Here is a 22198-nt window from a genome sequence, read left to right as displayed (position 1 = left end):
GGGCCTGGGAGTAGAAAGGGGCGCGGACAGTGGGTGGGCGGGGTAGACGAGTGCGGCTCGCAGCGTCCAGATAGCAATTCCATTTTCTCGCCGGGGACTCGCTTTTTCCCTACGTCAGCGGTAGCGAGCGCGGTGTCGGGAGCGAGCTCGGACAAGGGCTGAGTTGCGTCAGTGGCGAGCGCGTGTTCGTCCCCGGGCGCGCGCGTCCCGGCCAGCTCTGGGGCCCCGGCGGGGTTGGGGAGTGATGGAGCGGACGGAGGCAGGAGCGACCGAACGCTGAGTGGAACCTGCGGAATCGGCCGAGATGGGATCCCGCGCGGGCTCGCCCTTGGGGACGCTCCGCTTCCAGTGGCTGCTGTTGTTTGGCTTGGTGGGCCCAGTCGTTGGCGGGGCTCGGCCAGGTGGGTGTCCGCCCCCAGGGACCTTTGGGGTTGCCGTTTCCTAGGGCGGGGACGCTCGGAGTCACCCCGAGGTGCCTGGGAGTGGAGGGGCCTGGCCTGGCGACTGGACTCGGGGGTCGGGAGGCGGAGCCGCTCCAGCGGTGTGTGGACGGTGCGCGGACCCGGGGGTCGGGGGTCTGGCGCCCCAAACCCTTCTGGGCACGGGTCTCCTGTCTGATCCCTCTCACTCTGTCTCCTGTTTGACAGAGCCGCTTGCGGTGCTCCCACCCCCCAGGTCGCGCCAAGCTGGGTCCCCCCCAGATGACTCTGGATCCGGCTCTGACCTCGGGGAGCCTGCTGGGTGCGCGCCGAGGGTGTGTTCATATTTAAACTGTTCTGAGAAATGGAGCTTGGACTTGGCTTGTGAAGTTCCTGTCACTTGGAAAGAGACCGGGAGATGATGGAACTTTTGGTTCAGGTTATCAGAATTTGAAAATTTGGCGTTCATTTGACCAGCGGAGTCACCAGTAGGTACACAGAGCTAGATTTAAATTTAGTGATGGAATAAAGGTGTGTGTGTATGTGTGTGTGTGTGCGCGCGCGCTCATTTTTCTTGGGCCATTTTGTTGTAGTAAGACTACTTCTTTTTGGGAACGAACTGCTACATTTCTTGGCCAGTCTTCTATCTGCGTTTTTCCTGGGTGTGTAATGTCTTAAATCCTGACAAATAGCCCCTGCTCTGCTGCAGTTACAGGATTTATGTAAACTTGCTTTTGAAGCCTCCCTTGGATATGTAAGGTGTTAATATCGGAGGCGCCCAAACATAGTGGAAGCAAATCGCCAACACTCTAGCTTCTTTCTGGACACAACTTTATTTTGGCTGTTGTGCTAAATTATTGTTTGCACGTCTATATTTTCCTTATCAGTTATAGAGTATGTTTTTTGTTGTTGTTGTTGTAGTTGGTTTTTTTTTTGTTTTTTTTTTTTTCCCCTAAATCATTGCCTTGAGAATTGTTCAAAGGTGATGACGGAAAATTTCAATGCAGGCTGGCTGACCTTCAGGAAACTAATTACATTTTTTCCTTATCTTTGGTTTGTTCTTTTTCAATTAAATAAATTTGACCCATTGCAGGGATTTTGAAGCTCTAAATAGTGAAACTTTATTGAATGGGAAGCTACTAAGTTTTTTTCTGGTTAAGATTATTTTTGCCGTGACATTCTAGATGATCAACATTTATCAATATTTAAGGTGAAGTGGTTTATACATCTGGAGTTTTAGTAATCTATGATTCAATGTGATTGCAAATATAACCAAGACTATCTATCTATATCTATCTATCTATCTATCTATCTATCTATCTATCTATCTATTTTACATGAAAACAAACTTTGTTTCATTTATTTACTTTTTACCTTTTTACTCAATTTTAGGGGTGACATTGGTTAACAAAATTATACAGGTTTCAGGTTCACAATTCCACAATACATCATCTGTTCACTGTATTGTGTGTTCACCGCACCAAGTCTCCTTTCATCACCATTTATTCCCCCCTATACTCTCCTCCACCTCCCTTCTCCCTGTAATCCCTACATTCTTGTCCATGTGCATGATTTTTTAGTTTTTTCTCTTTTTTCTTAATCACTCCACCCCCTCCAAGAGCCCTGAGCCTGCTATCTAAGGCCATATATATATTTTAAATAATTATTTATTATTGTAAGTATTACATATGTCCCCCTTTTTCCTCCATTGACCTTCAGCCCTCCCCTGCCCCTCCACACCCCCACCTCAGGTCTTTAGCACCCTATTATGTGTGTCCACGGATTATTAATATATGCCTACAAGGTGTAAGACTATATTTTTAATGTTACTATATGTATTGTGAGTACATGAAACAGAGTTTATTCTTGTATTATTTATTACTTATTATTTCCCATAAAGACAACTGTAAATCTGCTTTTGCCCATCCTGTATATAGTTGTATGGACTACTATCCTTGTGGTTTTTAACTGTGGCTTTTAACAGTTTATGGCCAGTCCCTCACTTAAATAAGCATGTGTATGCTTTCAAAATTCAGTCAGTGTTTTATCAAACTCCTATAAACATCATGCTCAATTTTTGTAGAGGGGCAGAGGATGACTAAATGTGCTAAGTCTAGGTGAGGAATGTAGGGGAAGGTTTCACTGTGGACGTGATATTTGAACTGATCTGTGTTGGCGAATGTTCAAGTAAAGTGACAGGAATACATTCTAAGCAGAAGAATTTTTGCAGGAGTATGGAGGGGTGAAAGAACATGACTTGATGGCAATGCCTATATATGAGAGAGAGGCAAGGAAGAACTAAGGTAGGTTTGTACCAGTTGGGAAGAGTCTTATATGCCGTGCTAAGAGGTTTGGACTTTACCCTGTAGGTAAAGTTCTTTGGGTAAAATTTGGGATTAAGAGAACTGGCAACAAAATGGATGACAGAATATAGGAGCGATAGGCTGGAGGCTGGGAGAGCCCCGTTAGGAGGCTTTTGTAACTGTGTAGTGAGTCAACTCCTGTCTCCTTACTGGAATGTTCCTCCAAAATCAGCTGACTAAACTTTTGCAATACAGGAAGGATGTTTAAATCATGCCCTGAAATCTTTTCTGCTAATGTGAAAGGAATTTGAAGACCTAATAAGTACCATATACATCTTGGTTAAATAGGCTCTGGAAGAATTTTTACTGCCATTGTGTCAATGAGGAAGTGCAGTATAAATTCCAAACAGATGACACTCACAGGAAAACTTTTCTTTTTAAACTGAGACTAACAAAGGTACCTATGTGTCACTGTGAAAAATAACAAAGGGTATCAGGTATGATACCTCTTCTGATGTTCTCTTTTAAGGTAGTAATTACAATGCACAGATCTAGAATTAAAAAGAACATTTAGAAAGACTAGCAGTCTAGGAAAAATGAGTTTTAAAGTGTAATTACTCATGGTGACTCACTGTAAAACAAACTATGTAGTAAGAACTTAGGTCCACACTAATTTTGTTTTTTGATGCCAGCAAATTACTTGAATTTGATGTTTGTGTTTGTACTGTACAGGAGAGTGTAGTCTTTTACATTTAAAGATAATTTGGTTTTCATACTTTTAAGTAAAAAGTAAAATGTTTGTAATTAAAATATGTATAGAACAAATTGTTGGGTTCCAACACAGTTTTCAAAAGCACTTTAAATTTTACCTTACCAAAGTGTAAGATACCTTTATATTTGTGTTTTATTAAAAAAAAAAATCTTGCTTTATTATGAATCCTCCCCAAAGAAGCAAGTTCTGAGTAACTGGAGGCTTTTTCTTGGAATAGCCACAAGCACAAATATGTGACAAATAGCCTCATGATATATACAGGGTGCCCCCCAAAATATATAGACACATTTTAACAACTGATAGTTTAGTTTTGAAAGTGAAATGTATTTTAATAAACACTGCCTTTATTTTTTCTTTTTACGAAATATATTTTTATTGATTTCAGAGAGGAAGGGAGGAGAGATAGAAACATCAATGATGAGAGAGAAATTGACGGCCTCTTGTACACTCCCTATTGGGGATCTAGCCTATAACCCAGGGCGTGTGCCCTGACTGGGAATTGAACCGTTACCTCCTGGTTTATAGGTCGATGCTCAACTACTGAGCCACACTGGCCAGGTAACACTGCCTTTATAATTATTCAAAGTGTGTGTATATTTTTTGGTACACCCTATATATAGGTAAAAAAATACATATTTATCTATTTCCCCCCTTAGTATATAGCAGAGTCTTCGAGTTATGCCATCCTTTGAGTCCATGCTATGGGACTGACTGCCTCATAAGTAAATCTGATGCTCTTAGTATCTCAGTCACTAACCCCCCAGCACCTTTAAAAGTTGGATTGGACTTTGAATTGCATAATATTGTTCTTACATTGAGAGATTATTTTTCATTTTGTGTCAGTGTTGTTTTAGTAAACTTATTTTTCCAACATGATCAGGTATAGGATACTTCTTGAAGGACATCTTTTAAGAATAAATTAAGGAACCTGAGTTCACTTAATTTGGTCAGTTTTAAAATACGCAGTTGTTTGTGTATTTGTTTATATTTAGCTTAACATAAGACTTAGAGTATTTCAACTTATATAGGCAAAATGATGCCGCTGCCAAACAGTTGTCATACTGTAGGATAAAACCCACTCCTCTATGTAAGAAATGCCTTTTCCCCTTTGACACATTTTCTTTCAGTGAGATGTTTCATGGTTGAACTCATATTCGGAGGACACCTTAGAACCCTCATGCGGTAGACCCCTAGAGATTATCTTTATTGACACATCAGAATCCTGCTGTGAATAGCTGCTGTGATCCCAGCTGCTTTAGAGGAGTGGTTAAGTATTCTATGGCATAGCAGTACAATGAAAGATAGCATTGCAATTAAAATGTCAAATGTGTGGGCTATGCAGATCTTTGGAAGATTGCTTTAAAAGATGCCAATCATAAAAAAATAAAACTTACTGTGGGTTGTTCATGATCATGACAATTATGAGATCTGTGTGTGTATAGCAGTAAGGATAAGAAGAGGTTGTTTACTCAACACACATTATTAAATACTACTTACTGTACAGTGCAGGAAGCACATAATGAGTATGATACTGTCCTTTGTCTCAAGAACTTAAATTCCTTGCTAGAGGACCTTAAATTCTTTAGGGCATTAAATGCTATAAATGGCTGGCATTTTTCCAAAAGGGGCACTTACAAACAACAGCAAATGCCCTGTTTCTTTTTAAATGTAGAGACGTGTAAATGTAAAAAAAAAATAAAAAAAATTGTAACACTCAAGAAATGTAAGCATAGCTGTGGAAATTCTAATTATGTTTGAAGATAGTTATTGATACCATATGTTATATATTTATATTTCCATTCCGTTCACCTTGTATGAAAATATGTGGCTACAACAGTGCTTTATGTACTAATTACAACAACTTCTTTTCAAGAACTAATTTGGACAGCAGAATTACCTTTTCATCCTATATGGGAACCCCAGTTTATCTTCTACAGTAATAAAAGTACTTAAAGGTGGCTATTTGTTTACATAATAGGAAGGAAAGGATAAAAGCCCATGGCTGAAAGTTCACATTAGTTTCCTTTGCAATTAGGTGGAATTCTTTTAACTTATCTCCCTCTACTATAACTACCATTATGGAATACATGCTTGGACATCCTCCAAAACACAGTACATAAAAAAAAAAAAATCTACAGAGATAGAGCCATGATTTTTAATTGGTGTGCCACGGCACACTGGTGTACTGCAAGACTTTTTTAAAAATGCAATACCTGACTAGCCAGGGCCACTGACCTCTTTTCCTTAGATTCTCAAATTTTAAAAAATGACAACAGCCAATACAATAGTTATCTGGTGTGAATGAATAAAAATTATACCTCTTTTTTTTGTCAGATCTGCCAAAAATATATTTTTTGTTGTTTTGCAGAATTTTAGTAGTTTATGTGTGCCATGAAATGAAAAAGGTTGAAAATCTCTGAGTTAGAGGAAGAAAGGAGTGAAATTAACACTTTTCCCTTTCTTTTGCTAAATTTGAGACACTTTAATTTTCATGTTTCAGCTCTTATTTTTATCTTCAGTCCATGTTTTCTAGTAGTGTAATTTTAGACACTATGTTTATTCTGTCAGATTCTAAAACAACAGTTTATATTCTCTGTGGAGTTGACTGTATTGATATTTTTATTTCATTGTGAACTCTATCTCCCAGAAGGCCTCTGGGAGATATCTTTAGTTGTCATATCGGTGGTGCTTCTGGTTTTAGTGGGTAGAGGCCAAGGATGCTACTTAACATACTACATTTCACAGAACAGGCCCCTCTCCCCTCAAAGAAGTTTCTGGCCCAAAATGTTGAGGTTGAAGCTTTATATAAATAATGTTAATGCACTTCCTTTATAGTAACATGTGAAACGTTATTTTTGTTCCCATGGGAAGGTGCTACTATTTGGAGTTTAAAAAATAAAAAGGGAATTGAAAAATACATGCAAGATATGAACTGGAAAAAAAAAAAAGAAAAGAAAAAAAGAAACCAGACCTAGAAATAAGAAAGAAGTTTTGAAAAAATATAGGAAGGAGGATTTTCATACAATTAATGTATATTATTTTGAATGCTATAACCCAAGCATGTACATTTTTTACATTTTGGAACTCCTTTTGGCACTCATAAAGTGTATCCTTGGATTTTAAAACCAAGAAGTCGATATCATAGTAATAGCTATTACATACAGAAGTTATTTTTGGGTACTATACTTTTTTAAAATTTTACTTTGTTTTTATTGATTATAGAGAGAAAGGGAGAGGGAAAGAATCATCAATGATGGGAGAGAATCATTGATCCACTGCCTCATGCACACCCCTCACTGGGGATCGGCCCACACCCAGGCATGCACCCTGACTGGAACTGAACTGTGACCTCCTGGTTCATTGGTTGATGCTCAACCACTGAGCTACATTGGCTGGGCTAGCTCTCTTCTTTCTTGTCTCCCATAGTCATAGGCTACCACAGCCTGATCCTCCAACACTCCAGCAGGGCCTTCAACTCTCTCCTCATACTCTTCCTCCCAGGGGGTACCAACCCGGGGTCTTCAACGTAGCTCCCCTGCACTGTGACCTCTACACTGCGATCTCCAGGATGCTCCTCTGAGGTCTTTTGGACAGCGAGCCTTGGGTGCTATACTTATGAAAGTCTTTTAATATAAATGATTAATTGTGTTCCCCCTCCCTCCCCATGTTTGATTCTTTGCTAGCAATCTGTATAGAAGAGCTAGTTTCAGCTCTGGCCCAAAATATAGAGTCACAGGAGGTTGCAAATATACAGGATGATTTACTTTTTATCACACAAAGCTTCTAACCCACAGAAAACATTTTATTCATGCCACTACTCACTTCTAGAGTGATTGTCTTAGTAGTTGGATAGATTACCATGATCCAGAATGAAATTATTAAGGATATTAAAATTTGTGATTTTAGGAATTTGAAACACTGAAGGTCATTGATAGGTCTATTCTAGGTGAAGAAATAGTCCTGTACCTCAGTTAATTTAGGATTAAGGATATTTCTATCTAGTGCATCTATTAAGGCCATAGATTTCTTTTGACATGGTTCCTAATTGACAACTCCAAACATCTGAATATTTTATCATAACCTGATTATTACAAGGTGTCAATATGCCTTGGATTAGCCCATGGTTGCTTTTGTGAGCATTTTATTTTAGTCTATTTCTGGTGTTTTTATATAATGACTTGCAGCCACATTTAATTAGTATAATATACCAGCCTATCTAATAAAAAGGGAATATGCAAATTGACCATCACATTGTGACAAAGATGGTGGCACCCAGTCCCCTCGGCCCCAACGGAGTCCCCCAGTCCTTTCAGTCCTGCTTGAGGGCGGGAGGGATGGCAGGAACACGGTGTGGCCAGCCCGCCTTTAGCCCCCCAGCCACCCAGGGCCGGCTTGAAGCACAGGCAAGCCTCGGATGTCGGCTGCTCAGCCGATGCCTGAGGCACAGGCAAGCTTTGGATGGAGGCTGCCCAGCCACCTAGGGCCGCCCAAGGGTCAGGTAACTAGGGCCAGCCGAGGCTTGCACTGCCGGCAGTGGCAGTAATAGAGGTGTGATGGGGCGTTGCCTTCTCCTGATCGCTGGGTCACCTCCTGCCCCTGCAGGTTCCCGGACTGTGATAGGGGCAGGCCGGGCTGAAGGACCCCCCTCCAGTGTATGAATTTTCATGCACTGGGCCTCTAGTCTATATATATAAAGGCTAAGTGCCTGGCTGACCAGCCAGTACGTATGATACGCCCTGACCACCAGGGAGCAGGTGCTTAACTCAGGAGCTGCCCAGTGACAGCAACTTTGCCTTCTCACACTCTGGGACCCCTCAGGGGATGTCGGACTGCCTGTTTCAGCCCAATCTCTGTAGGCCAGGCTGAGGGACCCCCACCTGCCAGAGGGACCCCGCTCACTCTGCAGATGCCCTTTGAGCCCTGGCGCCATCCCAGGTGCAGTCGGCTGGGGAGGGACCACGGGAGGTTAGCTCCAGGGCGTGTCCAGCCTATCTTGCCCAGTCCTGCCTTGCCAGCCACCTTCTGATTAATTTCCTTTCAATGTGCATGAATCCATGCACCAGGCCTCTAGTATTATAAAGACACTAGAGGCCTGGTGCACAGATTCATGAACCGGTGGGGTCCCTTGTCTTGGCCTGCAGGGATCGGGCCGAAACCAGCTCTCAGACATCCGCCAAGGGGTCATGGATTGCGAGAGGGCGCAAGTCAGGCCGAGGGACCCCACCAGTGCACGATTGGGGACAGAGAGGGACCATGGAAGGGTCCCAGGGTGTGTCTGGCCTGTCTTGCTCAGTCCTGATTGGGGCCGATTGGGGCTGTCTTGCCCAGTCCCAATTGGGGCCGATCAGGGCCGGCTGGCTGGGGAGGGACCGTGGGAGGTTGGCTGGTTGGGAGGGACTGTGGGAGGACTCCAGGGCATGTCCAGCCCATCTCACCCAGTCCTGATTGGCCGGACCCCAAGTCAACCTACTGGTCGGAGTGACTGCCCCTGGTGGTCAGTTTGTGTCATAGTGACTGGTTGAACAAAAGGTCGGACACTTAGCATATTAGTCTTTTATTATATAGGACTAGAGGCCTGGTGCAAAAAATTTGTGCACGGTGGGGGGGCAGTCCCATCAGCCCAGCCTGCACCCTCTCCAATCTGGGACCCCTTGAGGAATGTCGGACTGCCCGTTTAAGCCCAATAACCCGGATCAGGCCTAAATCAGCAGTCAGACATCCCTCTCACAATCTGGGACCACTGGCTCCTAACTGCTCACCTGCCTGCCTGCCTGATTGCTCTTAACTCCCCCCCCCCCCCCCCCCCCCCCCGCCAGCCTGATCATCCCTTACCACCTCTGCCTGCCGGCCTGGTCTCCCCTTACTGCCCCCCCCCACCACCAGCATGGTTGCTCCCAACTGCTCCCCTCTGCCAGCCTGGTTGCCCCTCCCTGCTCCCCCCTGCCGGCTTGGCTGCCCCCAACTGCCCCCCTGCCTGCCTGGTCACCCCCAACTGCCCCCCCACCAGCCTGGTCACCACTCACTGCTCCCCCGCTGGCCTGGTCATCCCAACTGCCCCCCTGCAGGCCTGGTCGCTCCCAACTGTCCCCCCCGCCAGCTTGGTCACCCCCAACTGCCCCCCTGCTGGCCTGGTTGCCCCCAACTGCCCCCCCCTTGCCGGCCTGTTCACTCCTAACTGCCTCCCCTGCTGGCCTTGTCGCCCCCAACTGCCCCCCCCCCTGTCCTGGTTGCCCCTCACTGCCCTCCTCTGCCAGCCTGGTCACCCCTAACTGCCCTCCTCTGCCAGCCTGGTTGCCACCAACTGCCCTCCTTGCCTCCTGGTCGCCCCATGCAGCCTGCTGTTCAGTCGTTTGGTCGTCCCTCACTAACGCCCCCTGCCAGCCTTGTCGCCCCACGCAGCCTGCTGTTCGGTTGTTACTGTGAGGATGTCTTTACCAATTTGCATATTACCCTTTTATTAGTATAGATAAGGGAATGATGGGTAAAGAGTTTGAAAACTGTCAGTGTGACATGATTGCGTTGCATATAATTGGTGTTTTCCTATTTATACTGCATCTTTTAAAATCCCAAGCTAGACAAGGTTATAGACACTTTTATATATGTACAGTGTTACCTTGGGGAAAGTTAGTTGTAAATATTTTATTTTAATCTGTATTTTCAGAAATCTCAGGGGCATAAGACAATTAATGAGTGAATGGATGTGTAGATTGGATCCAAAGGAGGAGAGAGTGGGAGAAGGGAGACCAGAGAAGTAGGTATAGCTGTATAGATGTGGGGTTAGTAAGGCTGATGGAAAGGAAGAAGCTGTTGAGAGATGATAAATAATCAGTACTTTAAATACTTTATGCTTCTTATTGAGGAAATACTCTTTTTCCCCCCAATTTTAATTTTAAAAGTAAAAATACATGCTGATTATAAAAGCCAATTCAAACACTGCAGACATGTGGGAGTGCCGGAAATAAAGTCCAAGACTTATCTCATTACTTTCTGGTTCTATTCCATTGTGGTAACTACTTCAAACAAGTTTGGTACATTTACTTACGATATTTACATGTTTACTAATGACACATTTTATAGTTTCATATATATATAACGTGATATAATACTTCATAAACACTAACACAGAGTTTTATAAAGTGAAAAGAAAGTCATCCCACTCTCTAGAGGTAACTACTTAAAAATGATTATTTTATTATAGAAAATATGAAACATACACAACAGTAGAGAAAAGAGTAATGAACTCCTGTGTACCTATTTATTTATTTATTTATTTATTTTATTTTTTTAAACATATTTTATTGATTTTTTACAGAGAGGAAGAGAGAGGGATAGAGAGTTAGAAACATCGATGAGAGAGAAACATCGATCAGCTGCCTCTTGCACACCCCCTACTGGGGATGTGCCCGCAACCAAGGTACATGCCCTTGACCGGAATCGAACCTGGGACCCTTGAGTCCGCAGGCCGACGCTCTATCCACTGAGCCAAACCGGTCTCGGCTCCTGTGTACCTATTACCCAGTTTTAATACAATTTTAAATATATCTTCTCCCTCAAACACACACTGGATTATTTTGATGCAAATCCTAGGCATCATATCGTTTTGCCCTAAAATGTTCAGAATGACTCTCTAAGACATAAGGACTTGTGAAAGAAAAACTTACACACAATATGCTTATTACCCTTAAAAAATTAACTGCAATTTCTCAAGATCATTAAATATCTGTTTAGTGTTAAGGTTTCCCTGATTGTCTCAGAATTGGTTTATTTTTCCATTAGTTTATTTGAATTTATAAAAGTTCCCTCTTCTTTCTTTTCATGGCATTTATTTGTTAAAGAAATTCCACTTAGTAAATTTATTTTCTAAATCGATCTGCTGAATGGAAGATGTGACTCTGTTCTTCCCTCAGTCTTTCTGTTGTATATGCCAGACTTAAGTCTCCTAATACTGAACGTGTGTGTGTTTTTTTAAGTATGTGACGTATGTTTTTATTTCATTTCATTTTTTTTCAGGTGTATAACATAATGATTTAATATTTGCATAGCAAATACTCAGCTCAATAAATCTACTTAACATCCATCACCACCCATATTTACAAAGTTATTTTTCTTGTGAGATCTTTTAAAATCTACTCTCTTAGCAACTTCTGAATGTGGTTTTGATATCTAGAGTTATAGAGAGTTTTCAGTGATGGCCCTTAGCTGGTGACCATCTACTTCATCAAGTTCACTGAAAAAAATTGACATATGTCATTGCAGTGATGCTGGAAGCAGAGATTGTGTTGGATGTATTGAAATACTGTGCCTCAGTTTCCAACATGGGGTATCTTCCGAAGGGATTTGTGTTGCTCAGGTGATGACTTCAGAACCTGAGCCCCACTTAGATATGATTTCACTGTGGGCAAACTGAATAGGATTGGAACTGGGAGTTAAATCCTCATTATTGTTTTTCCTTCATTGTTAATACATTTTCTCTAAAGTTTATTATTTATTTATTTATTTTTAAAATATATTTTATTGATTTTTTACAGAGAGGAAGGGAGAGGTATAGAGAGTTAGAAACATTGATGAGAGAGAAACATTGATCAGCTGCCTCCTGCACGCCTTTTATTGGGGATGTGCCTGCAACCAAAGTACATGCCCTTGACCAGAATTGAACCTGAGACCTTTCAGTCCACAGGCTGACACTCTGTCCATTGAGCCAAACCAGTTAGGGCAAGTTTATTGTTTAGAATAGATTAAATGGTATTAATTTCATTTGATACTAGAAGCCCGGTCCATGAAAATTCGTGCACTTGAAGGGTCCCTCAGCCCGGCCTGCACCCTCTCGCAGTCTGGGAGTCCTCAGGGGATGTCCGACTGATTGATGGCTTTTAGGCCTGATCCCCACAGAGCGGGCCTAAGCTGCAGTCTGGCTTCCCTCTGCGGGAGGCCACCAGTGGGTTGATCGGGGGAGGCATCCGCAGCGAGCGGCCACCCCGCCCCCCAATTGCCCTGCCGCCGCCACCAGTGGCCTCTCTCTGTGGGAGGTGGCTGGGCACTGATCAGGGGACAGTGCTGGTGAGTGGCTGGCCCCGCCCCCCTCCCAATTGCCCCTCCGCCACCGCTGGTCGCTGCTGCCCTCTGCCTGCTGGCACGTGCCTTGGCTGGCCTGGTGCTGCCTGCCTGCCGGCCCCGCCCCCCACCTACTAGTCGTTCTGCTGTTTGGTCAATTTGCATATTACGCTTTTATTATATAGGACTAGAGGCCCAGTGCACGATATTTGTGCACGGGTAGGGTCCCTGGGCCTGGCTGGCGATCAGGGCCGATCTGTGGGGTGACCAGTGGGGCAATCGCTGCCCCCGCTCACAGCAGTCTTGGCTGGCCTGGTGCTGCCCACTCGCTGGCCCTGCCTGCTGCCACTGCCAGTCGGGGCCTATAGACTGTGTCTGCCCCCTGGTTGTCAGTGCACATCATAGCAACCGGTTGCTCCACCAGTCGTTCTGCCGGTTGGTCAATTTGCATATTAGGGTTTTATTATATAGGATAAGTGCTACATTGTTGAGTGTGTATTTATTAAGAGTTAATCCACCAGGCATTTAAAGTAACTTTTCCCTTTTATTGTCCTTGTCCATTTCATAAATACTCTAATGCTATCTCAGGGGATGTCATTCATGTTGGATGAGGGTGGGATATGGGAGGTGAGTGAATGTTGCTAGGCTCCACATGTCTCTCCCACATCCATTTCCCTATCAAAGCAGTTTGTGTGTGTGTGTGTGTGTTGTGTGTGTGCATGTGTGTTTATATATGAAGATTTCTTTTAAGAAAAAGGGTTAGGGTGTATACTTAAAACTTGTTTGTAAATGATTGCTGTGCATATACTGTTTGGATAAAGACTGACATCCTGTTTTAGGAAATTTATTTTTCCCCTTTACACATCCTATCTAATAAAACCTTATATGCTAAGTGTCTGGTTGTCCAGTCATCCGTTCAACCAATCAAAGAGTAATATGCTAATGATATGCTAAGGATGCTCAACTGCTCACTATGATGTGCACTGACCACCAGGGGCAGACAGTCAATCAGTCAACCAGTCACTATGACGTGCACTGACCACCAGGGGGCAGACGCTCTGACCGGTAGGTTAGCTTGCTGCTGGGGTCCGGCCAATCAGAACTGAGGGAGACAGGCCGGACATGCCCTGGAGTCCTCCTGCGGCCCCTTCCTGACTGGTCAAATTTCCTCATCCCTCCTTGCCCCTGATTGTGCACCAGTGGGGTCCCTCGGCCTGGCCTGCACCCTCTCACAATCCAGGACCCCTCGGGGGATGTTGGGAGAGCCGTTTTCAGTCCAATTCTGCAGGCTAGGCAGAGGGACCCCACTGGTGCACTAATTCATGCACTGGGCCTCTAGTATCTAATATATTGCTATTTTCTTGTACAACTATCTATATATTAGCAGTCTGGTGCACGAATTCGTGCACAGGTGGGTCCCTCAGCCTGGCACATGATTTGGGCCGATGTGGGGAGGGACCCTGGGAGGTTGGCCAGCCGGCCAGGGTGGAGGGACTGCAGGAGGTTGGCTGGCTGCGGGAGGTTGGCTGTGGGAGTGCACTGACCACCAGGGGGCAGCTCCTGTGTTGAGCGCTGCCCCCTGGTCATCAGTGCGTATCATAGTGACTTAGGCTTTTATATATATAGATATGAAAGCCTAAGCAACCGTTATGACTGAACAACTGGAATGACCAGTCAACAAGTCACTATGATGGGCACTGACCACCAGGGGGCAGACGCTCAATGCAGGAGCTTCCTTCTGATGATCAGTGTGCTCCCACAGCCAACCTCCTGCGGCCCCTTACCCAGGCTGGCCAACCTCCCGTGGCCCCTCCCCCAGTCAGCTGGCCCCCCTATTGGCCCCAGTCGGAGGGCCAGCCAGCCAACCTCCCACAGCCCTTCCCCCCCTCACTGGCCAACCTTCTGCGGCCGCATCCTCCTCCCCTCTGCCTGGCCAACCTCTCATGGCCCCTCCCCTCAGCTGGCCAACCTCCCGCAGTCCCTCCCTCCCAGCCGGCTGGCCCCTCAATAGGCCTCGATTGCTGGTCAGGCCGAGGGACCCCACCTGTGCACAAATTCGTGCACTGGGCCTTTAGTATGTATATATTTTAATATGGAAATGTCAAATGAGTTTTCTGATTTGAACATTCAGCATTTTAATTCTATTATATTTTAGTACCATATAGTTCTTCAGGTTCACTTAATACTCTCTATTCTGTAGGCTTTCAACAGACCTCACATCTCTCTTCTTATGAAATTATAACTCCTTGGAGATTAACTAGAGAACGAAGAGAAGCCCGTAGGCCCTACTCAAAACAGGTAAGTTATCTCTTGAGAAATATGTATGTATTTCCATTGTTGTTGTTTTTTAAGACAAAGGTGTTATTTTCAGCAGTGATTGGTTCAGTGAGTAAATATTGGCCAAAGATTAGTACAGAACCATACATATGGCACTGATGTTTATTGGATGTTATTCTAGTAAAAAGTACATATTGATCCTTGGCAATTTCTTTTAAAGACAAAATGGTCAACTTGAAACATAACAGAGTGAAATAGTTAAATAAATTTTTGGACCAGGGTAGGTAACTGATTACATAGATTTCTAACTCTTAACTGATGATGGTTACAGTGATCTTGTTGAAATAATAATAAGTAACCTCTCAGTTTTTGAGAGGTAAAATACTTCATACTGTGTTTTCATGGGCACTGGAGAATAGTAGTGTGTTACATGCATATATTTCATATTGGGAATGTTTACTCAAAAGTATGTTTTTATCTTCATATCAGTACTTCACAGGTAGCTTGTGATCATAATAAATGTCATTTATGTGCCCCAGTAAATATTTGGAGACATGGAAGCATTGTTTAGGCATTGGGGATATGGCAGAGAACAAAACAGACAAAAATCAAATCCCTTATGGAGCTTCCATTTTCAGGGGGATAATAAGCAAATAATAGAAGTTAATAATACAGATTACTGAAAACAGTAGTAAGTGCACTGGAGTAAATTCAAAGCAGGACGGGGAATAAGGAGTGTAGAAATAGGGATAGGGTTGGGGTGGGAGGGTTTGTATTTTTTAGTAGTACAGCTTGGGGAAGCCTCATGGAGAAGATGACCCATGAGTGAAGAGACGTTGGGAGGGGACAACCAGGTATTTGGGGAAAGAAACAATTCTGATTCTCAGAATTCTTCTCAGAGGAGATGAGAGGGACATTTTTATGTCAGATGACTGGGCAAGAGCAGAAAGGATAGAAAGGCATACCCCGAAACTGTGGTGATGGAAGGAACTTGGTATTTTTGATTCTCAGTAGAGATCCAGGTAGATCACAGAGACTTCTCAGGTTTTCACTCAGGATGTGGAAGTAGAATGCTAGGATCTGGAATTTGGTCTGGGTCTGGAAGTCAGACTTTGATGTGCCCTAGGAGAGGGAATCATACCATTTCTTGGCAAGATGTTAACTTAGAGTCCAGACAGTACGGAACGTAAGAGGACACTTCTGATAATATTATATTTGTTGAGTCCTTCCCTGGTTTTCTCTTTTGTTAAAGAGTTGAGGCAAAGTTGAATCTCCTTGGTCTGACAATTCCACTAAACACTGCTGGCTAATGAACTGGTGAGTTGCCAGGGGAAGTTGTTTCAGGGTTGTGTGAGGTGTGGAGAAGAGAATCCCATGAGCTTGAGGATGTGTAAGTGCAGGTTACCTTATCTCCGTTCATTGTCTCTGAGATGCCACCATGGTAAGGCCCTCTCTCATTTAATGTACCATTAATTAAGAAAGAAACAGAGTGCTACCAGTCAGACTTCTGTGCCTTTGTATGATGCATCCTGACTTCAGAGATGTTCATATGCGAGGGAAAATGTGTTTTAAAATAGATGAAATGTGGTGAATTGTGTGAAGATATAGAATTGTAAGAGTTCAGTATTTCTTTTCAACTTTCAGATAACTAGAACTAGGGATAGTCTCTTGAAACTAAAAAATTTATGTCATTTAAACAAAAGGAAGAACTACTTTATACTGTAAATAATACATGGATGTATTTAACAAAAATAATTCCTGAAGTTATAGCTCAATTCTAAATGAATTTAAGAAGAGTTTAGATAAACATGCAGGCAATTTTCCACAGTAAGTTATTAAAGGAAGGCAGGGATGGTCAGATTATTTTTTATTATTTAGCAGACATAAGGTTTTTCTGAACACAATTTCAGTCAATTATTTTCATTGAGGATGAAGTTTCCAGTGTCTTATAAAATACCTGTTGTTGAAAAGTAATTTATAAGATGGTATTTTATTATTCTTTTTTTTCATCTTTGTGCCTTTAGGTATCTTATGTCATTCAAGCTGAAGGAAAAGAGCATATTATTCACTTGCAAAGGAACAAGTAAGAAATTTATTTGCTTTGGCTTTTCAGTAATTTTTTTTCAATAGTGTATAGGTTTTTTTTCTGTTAGATGTTGTTTAGTGGATTAATAAAAACAGAATAATAAAAGTAGAAGTATGAAAAAAGTCATACTATTTTATATTTCCATTGACATTAGAATAAGGGAAAATAAGTCTAAAGTAAGAGAAAGTTGTATTTAAGAAGAGAACTTTTTAATTGTTATCACACCAAGGAGCAACTGAGCAGGGGTAAAGAAGTCTTTAGTAGTCGTATCAGTCTGCTAGAGCTGCCAAAGCAACATACCACAGATTTAACCACAGACATTTATCTGCCACAGTTCTGGAGACTGAAAGTCCAAGATCAAGGTGCCAGCAGGGTTGGCGGTTGGCGAGGGCCCTCAGTGAAGGTTGCATATGGACATCTTCTCTCTGTGTGCTCCGTGGCCTCTCCTTAGTGTGTGTGTATGTGGGGGTGGGGGTATGGGAAGGAGCAGGCTCTGGTATTTCTTCTTATAAGGACACTAATCCTGTTGGCTTAGAGCTTCATACTTATGACCTCATTTTACTATATTTCCTCCTGGTGGCCCCATCTCCAGACACAGCCACACTGGGAGTTAGAGCTTCAACATACGAATTTTGGGAAGTAGGAGCACAAACATTCAGTCCATAACAGTATTTTCTCACCTCCCCATTTTAACCTTTTCTCCTTACTTTGGCATGTTTTTACCTGATCCCACTTTGATTATCTGTCTTCTTCAGCTGCCTTTTGAAATGCCAGCTTTCTCACTGTGCTGAGCCATCCACTTTCCTGTGGCCTGTCTTGTCCCCTCTCCTTTTCTTATTTGGCAAAACTTCCAATATCTTTAGAGAGGGATCCCAGGGAAAGCCACCTAATACACACATTTGTGAGTGATGGGATGTGAAGCCACCTAATACACACTAACCTGTGAGCGATGGGATGTGAAGTGTTTCTGTCTAAGGAAGTGCTGCTCGGAGTGTTGTCTTGGAACCAGCAGCAGCCCCGGGAGTGTGTTAGAAATGCAAATTCTCAGGTCCAATATTAGAATGAATCAGAATTTTTCGAGGTGCCATTGCAATCTGTTTTAACCAGTTTTCCAGATGATTTATATGCATCCGCAAGTTTGAGTAACACTTTTTGTCTTAGAAGAGGAGGCTGAGTCAAAGGGTCAGAGTCTCCCTGACAGAATTTTAGGTAGTGACAGATATTTTCAGACAGAGAAGCTTTCTGAAGCCTTCTACTGTAGTTGATAGATGTTAACATTTATTGGACATTTACTATGTCCAGGTACTTTTAAGTGTATTATTTATTTAATTCTCACGAAATAGGGGTCAAGTAGGATCTTTTATACTACTCTGGTCACATAGCTCAAGTCAGGCTTTATGGTTAAACCATCTCTAAACAACATAGATAAGCGGGCCCTGGATGCCTCCAGGGGAGTTTAGAATGGTGCATTAAAAACCACAGCTAGCACTTTGCATTCCTGACTATAATGGAGATAAGAAGGGGTTGATAACAGAGCTGCTCCAATTCTGTTGCAAATGACAGAGTCTTTGCTTGACCAAACTTTAGTCAAGCTCCTGAACTTTCTCCGAGGCCCATTGGCACACTTTCTTGTGAAATCCAGTTTTAGCAAGACCCCCATCTCCCCTTGTTATCTGATCACTCTGAATTCCTCATCCTCCACCACTTTCACATGATAGCTGATCAACCCGATCAGTCTACAATAAGAATCTGTTAGGCTAGGTTAGCCAGAGCCTTCCTCACCCTTTGATGTTTTCTCTTAGTAATTTTCTTTTTACTGACCCCCACCCAGCTCCTTAGCCATAAATTCCTGCTTGCCCACTGTCAGTGTTCCCTGTACCTATCACGGTAATCCCCAATACAAGTCTGCCTTATCTTTATTTTAAAAAAATATATTTTATTGATTTTTTTACAGAGAGGAAGGGAGAGGGATAGAAAGTTAGAAACATCTATCAGCTGCCTCTTGCACACCCCATACTGGGGATGTGCCTGCAATCAAGGTACATGCCCTTGACTGGAATCGAACCTGGGACCCTTCAGTCTGCAGGCCGACGCTCTATCCACTGAGCCAAACTGGTTAGGGCTGCCTTATCATCTTTAACAAGCATCTCTGAATATTTTTCTTTGGCAAAGAGAACCCTCTCTTTCCACATGTGGTTTACACTACTGAGCTTCCTTAACATGCAGGGAAGCTTCAGGAATCAGAAATACTTGTTTCTTCCAACAACGGACACATTTTGCTTCTTTACTTAGGAAGTGAAGACAATGAGTGTTTATAAAGGACTTTTAGAAAAGAGTAAAAGCACTTATTTCCTTCTAGAAATATGATGTACTATATAACCTAATTTACGCTTTTCCTGTGAGATGTACCAGAAAAAATTAAGGACATTTGTGTTGTTATTATTACTTTGTAACCAGCATTTTATGACCATTAGAACAAACTTGCAGCTTAATATTCTCTATGAAGAAGTGATGCACATGGTTTCAGATGCAAGTCCATTTGTAAGCTCTTAGTTTTATGGTAGCTCCTTCTTTAATAAAAATTATAATCAGGTGGAAGTTTTTATTCCTGATCATCTCTTCTAGAAATAATGTCGGATGAGTTGTGTTCTTAGTTGCAAATACATAAAATGATTTTAAATGGTTTTATTCCTCTTCCAGAGACCTTTTGCCCAAAGATTTTGTAGTTTACACCTATAACAAGGAAGGGGCTCTGATCTCTGACCATCCGGATATACAGGTAATATATTTTATTCTTGATCCTATAGCAGAATTTCAGACAATTATAATTTTAAAAGGACTTCTGTTTAGGTATCAGGACTGTTACATCTCATAACTTCAAGGGTCACCTTTGACACAATCATACATGCTGTCCTGGAAGTGGTGTGGTAGTGGGTGTATTTATATAGAGTAAATTGGACCTTACTGCTCTCCAGGTACTCATAGTCAAGTGTTTGTTTTTAAAGATCAGAAGAATAACTTTCTATTAATGATAATTCTTACTGATTATGAAAGGGGAAAGTTTGATATAGTTTGAAAGAAGGTTTTTTTTTTTTTGCTGAAATTTATCATCTCCAAGCACATTTTACTCTTTTATTAAACCAGTTGATTTGCCATTAGTATTAAGAACAAACACTGGTTTGCTGTTATTATATATTCTAGTTTTTCACTGAAACAATTCTTTCCTAAAGAGGTGTGATCCCTTTTGCATCAGAGAACAGAGTATTTCTAAGGACAGAACCGGCCAGGAATACTTGAAAAAATTGGCAGATGTTGATTTGGCTTTATGTGTTACTTAAGTAGAGCATAAACATTTCTAGTTTTATTTGGGGAGCGTGTTTTACAATGCTTTTTGACAGTTAGGTATTGTATATTTTTTCTTTTGCAATAGTTTTCACAAGAAATCTTTGTTCTCATTAAACATGTATTATTTTCCCCCTGAGCTTTGTAACATTTTGCTAGCTTGAATTGTTTTTGTTAGTTATGCATTTTTGCAGCACTCTTCAGATATATAGAAGGCAAACACTTTATTTTAGATTAATTAGTCTTTAATTAATTAAATTAAATTATTTTAAATTAATTAATGCTTTTAAAAAATTAAGGAGATGTTGACTTAGCCCTATCCTTTTCTGATTTTTTTTTTTTATCTTAGTGTTCTGTTTATCATTGTTTAGTAGCACATTAGTAGAGGAGCTTAAATTTGCATGATAGCATAAACCAGATTAGAAATCATCTATCCATCCATTCATGTATCCAATCATCCATCCAAAGATTGCTGTGGCATGAGGCCAAAGACCACATAATTTATGCCATTTGACAAAACTAGTGATCTCAAAAGGCTTTTTTTTTTTTTTTTTGCGGGGGGGGTGGGGGGGCAGGGAGAGATTTCTTTGGATTCGAATTTTGGCTCTATAATTTTTTTGCTGATCAAGTTACTTTGACATTTTTGTGCCTCAGTATCCTCACCTTAAAATGGGAATAATAATTACAATTTCATAATTGTTATTAGGGAGCTTAACTGAGTTAATATTTGTGAGATTCTTAGAACAAGTCATTTTTGACAATTTTTAACTCAGTAAATATTACTCTTTGTTATTATTGAAAGTATATATGCTTAAAACTGCTAAAAATAGATTTTAGTTAGAAATTTATGTAACATTGTTATCTTAAAGTGCTTTCCTGGGTGTTTGAAAAATACAAACTAAAACAGATGGAGTTTTTCATTTATTTCTTGGTGATTGAATACTAATGGGCCGGTGCACGGATTCATGCACCGGTGGGGTCCCTCACCCTGGCCTGTGCCCTCTCCCAATCCAGGACCCTCCGGGGGATGTCAGACTGCCAGTTTCACCCGATCCCCGCAGGCGAAATCGGCAGTCCGACATCCTTCGAGGGATGTAGTAGTGAGCGTCGGGGAGGAGCTGGAGCCCTGGTGTGCCGGGAACCAATTCCAACATGTCATAATTATAAGAGTTGCATCAAAAGGTTGATGAAACTTAGACTCAACAGGGCTGAGTCACGTAATGTTATTACCTGTTGGAACAGCTAAATGGCACTTCCCCCAAACCTGATTGCTTGCTGCCAGACAGCTCAGGGCATCTTAATCTGCATGTTATTGCCTCCTGTTGGCCAAACACCTGAACAGCTGTAGGCTATTCCCCAATCTGACAATGCTTCTGTAAACCCTACCCTTTGAAACCCTACCCTTTGAAGTATATTATCTCCACCTTGCCTTAGGACAAATTGTGTTAATAAAAAGCATGGGATCCTGAGTCAAGGGATAGTCTTAAGCTCCTTTAGCTGGAGCTCCTCTGACCCCCAATGCCTTTCAAAACTATCTTTCGTCTTTGGACTTTTTATTGAATCTACACACAGCTCCTTTCTTTAGATTGCTGCACCCCTTTGTAATGCTGGGACAAGAATCCCGGCACGGGTGCTACACCGCTCCTGTTCAATCCGGCCCTGCTGTGCCTGCCGCTGCTCCATAGCGCTGCTGTGGAGGTGGGAGAGGCTCCCGCTGCCACAGCTACTCTAGCCAGCTGTGAGCCCAGCTTCTGGCTGAACAGTGCTCCCGCTGCAGGAATGCACTGACCACCAGGGGAAAGCTCCTGCATTGAGCATATGCCCCATGATGGTCAGTGCACATCATAGCGACTAGTCTTAATGGTTGCTTAAGCTTTTATATATATATAGATTGTTTAGACAGATGAAAGTGTGACTGTAGATGTCAGACACCAATTAATACTTTAGT

At 42.4% G+C, this 22198-nt stretch overlaps 1 protein-coding gene across 3 annotated transcripts in view; it reads left to right on the top strand.

Moving 5' to 3' along the window:
* The first annotated feature begins 55 nt into the window (after positions 1–55).
* ADAM9 (ADAM metallopeptidase domain 9) overlaps positions 56–22198 on the top strand; it is a 99846-nt gene continuing 77703 nt past the window's right edge. For all 3 annotated transcript variants that reach the window (XM_054720033.1, XM_008146147.3, XM_054720034.1), the window contains exons 1-4: positions 56–401; positions 14746–14843; positions 16847–16905; positions 19609–19687. In XM_054720033.1, the coding sequence (XP_054576008.1) occupies positions 305–401; positions 14746–14843; positions 16847–16905; positions 19609–19687 (333 nt within the window). In that variant the 5' untranslated portion in view covers positions 56–304. The remainder of the gene's footprint in view (positions 402–14745; positions 14844–16846; positions 16906–19608; positions 19688–22198) is intronic.

The sequence above is a fragment of the Eptesicus fuscus genome, chromosome 8, assembly GCF_027574615.1.
Source record: "Eptesicus fuscus isolate TK198812 chromosome 8, DD_ASM_mEF_20220401, whole genome shotgun sequence".
NCBI classification, from domain to species: domain Eukaryota; kingdom Metazoa; phylum Chordata; class Mammalia; order Chiroptera; family Vespertilionidae; genus Eptesicus; species Eptesicus fuscus.
Note: the sequence above shows the minus strand (reverse complement) of the source record. Positions and strands in the feature narration are given on the sequence as shown.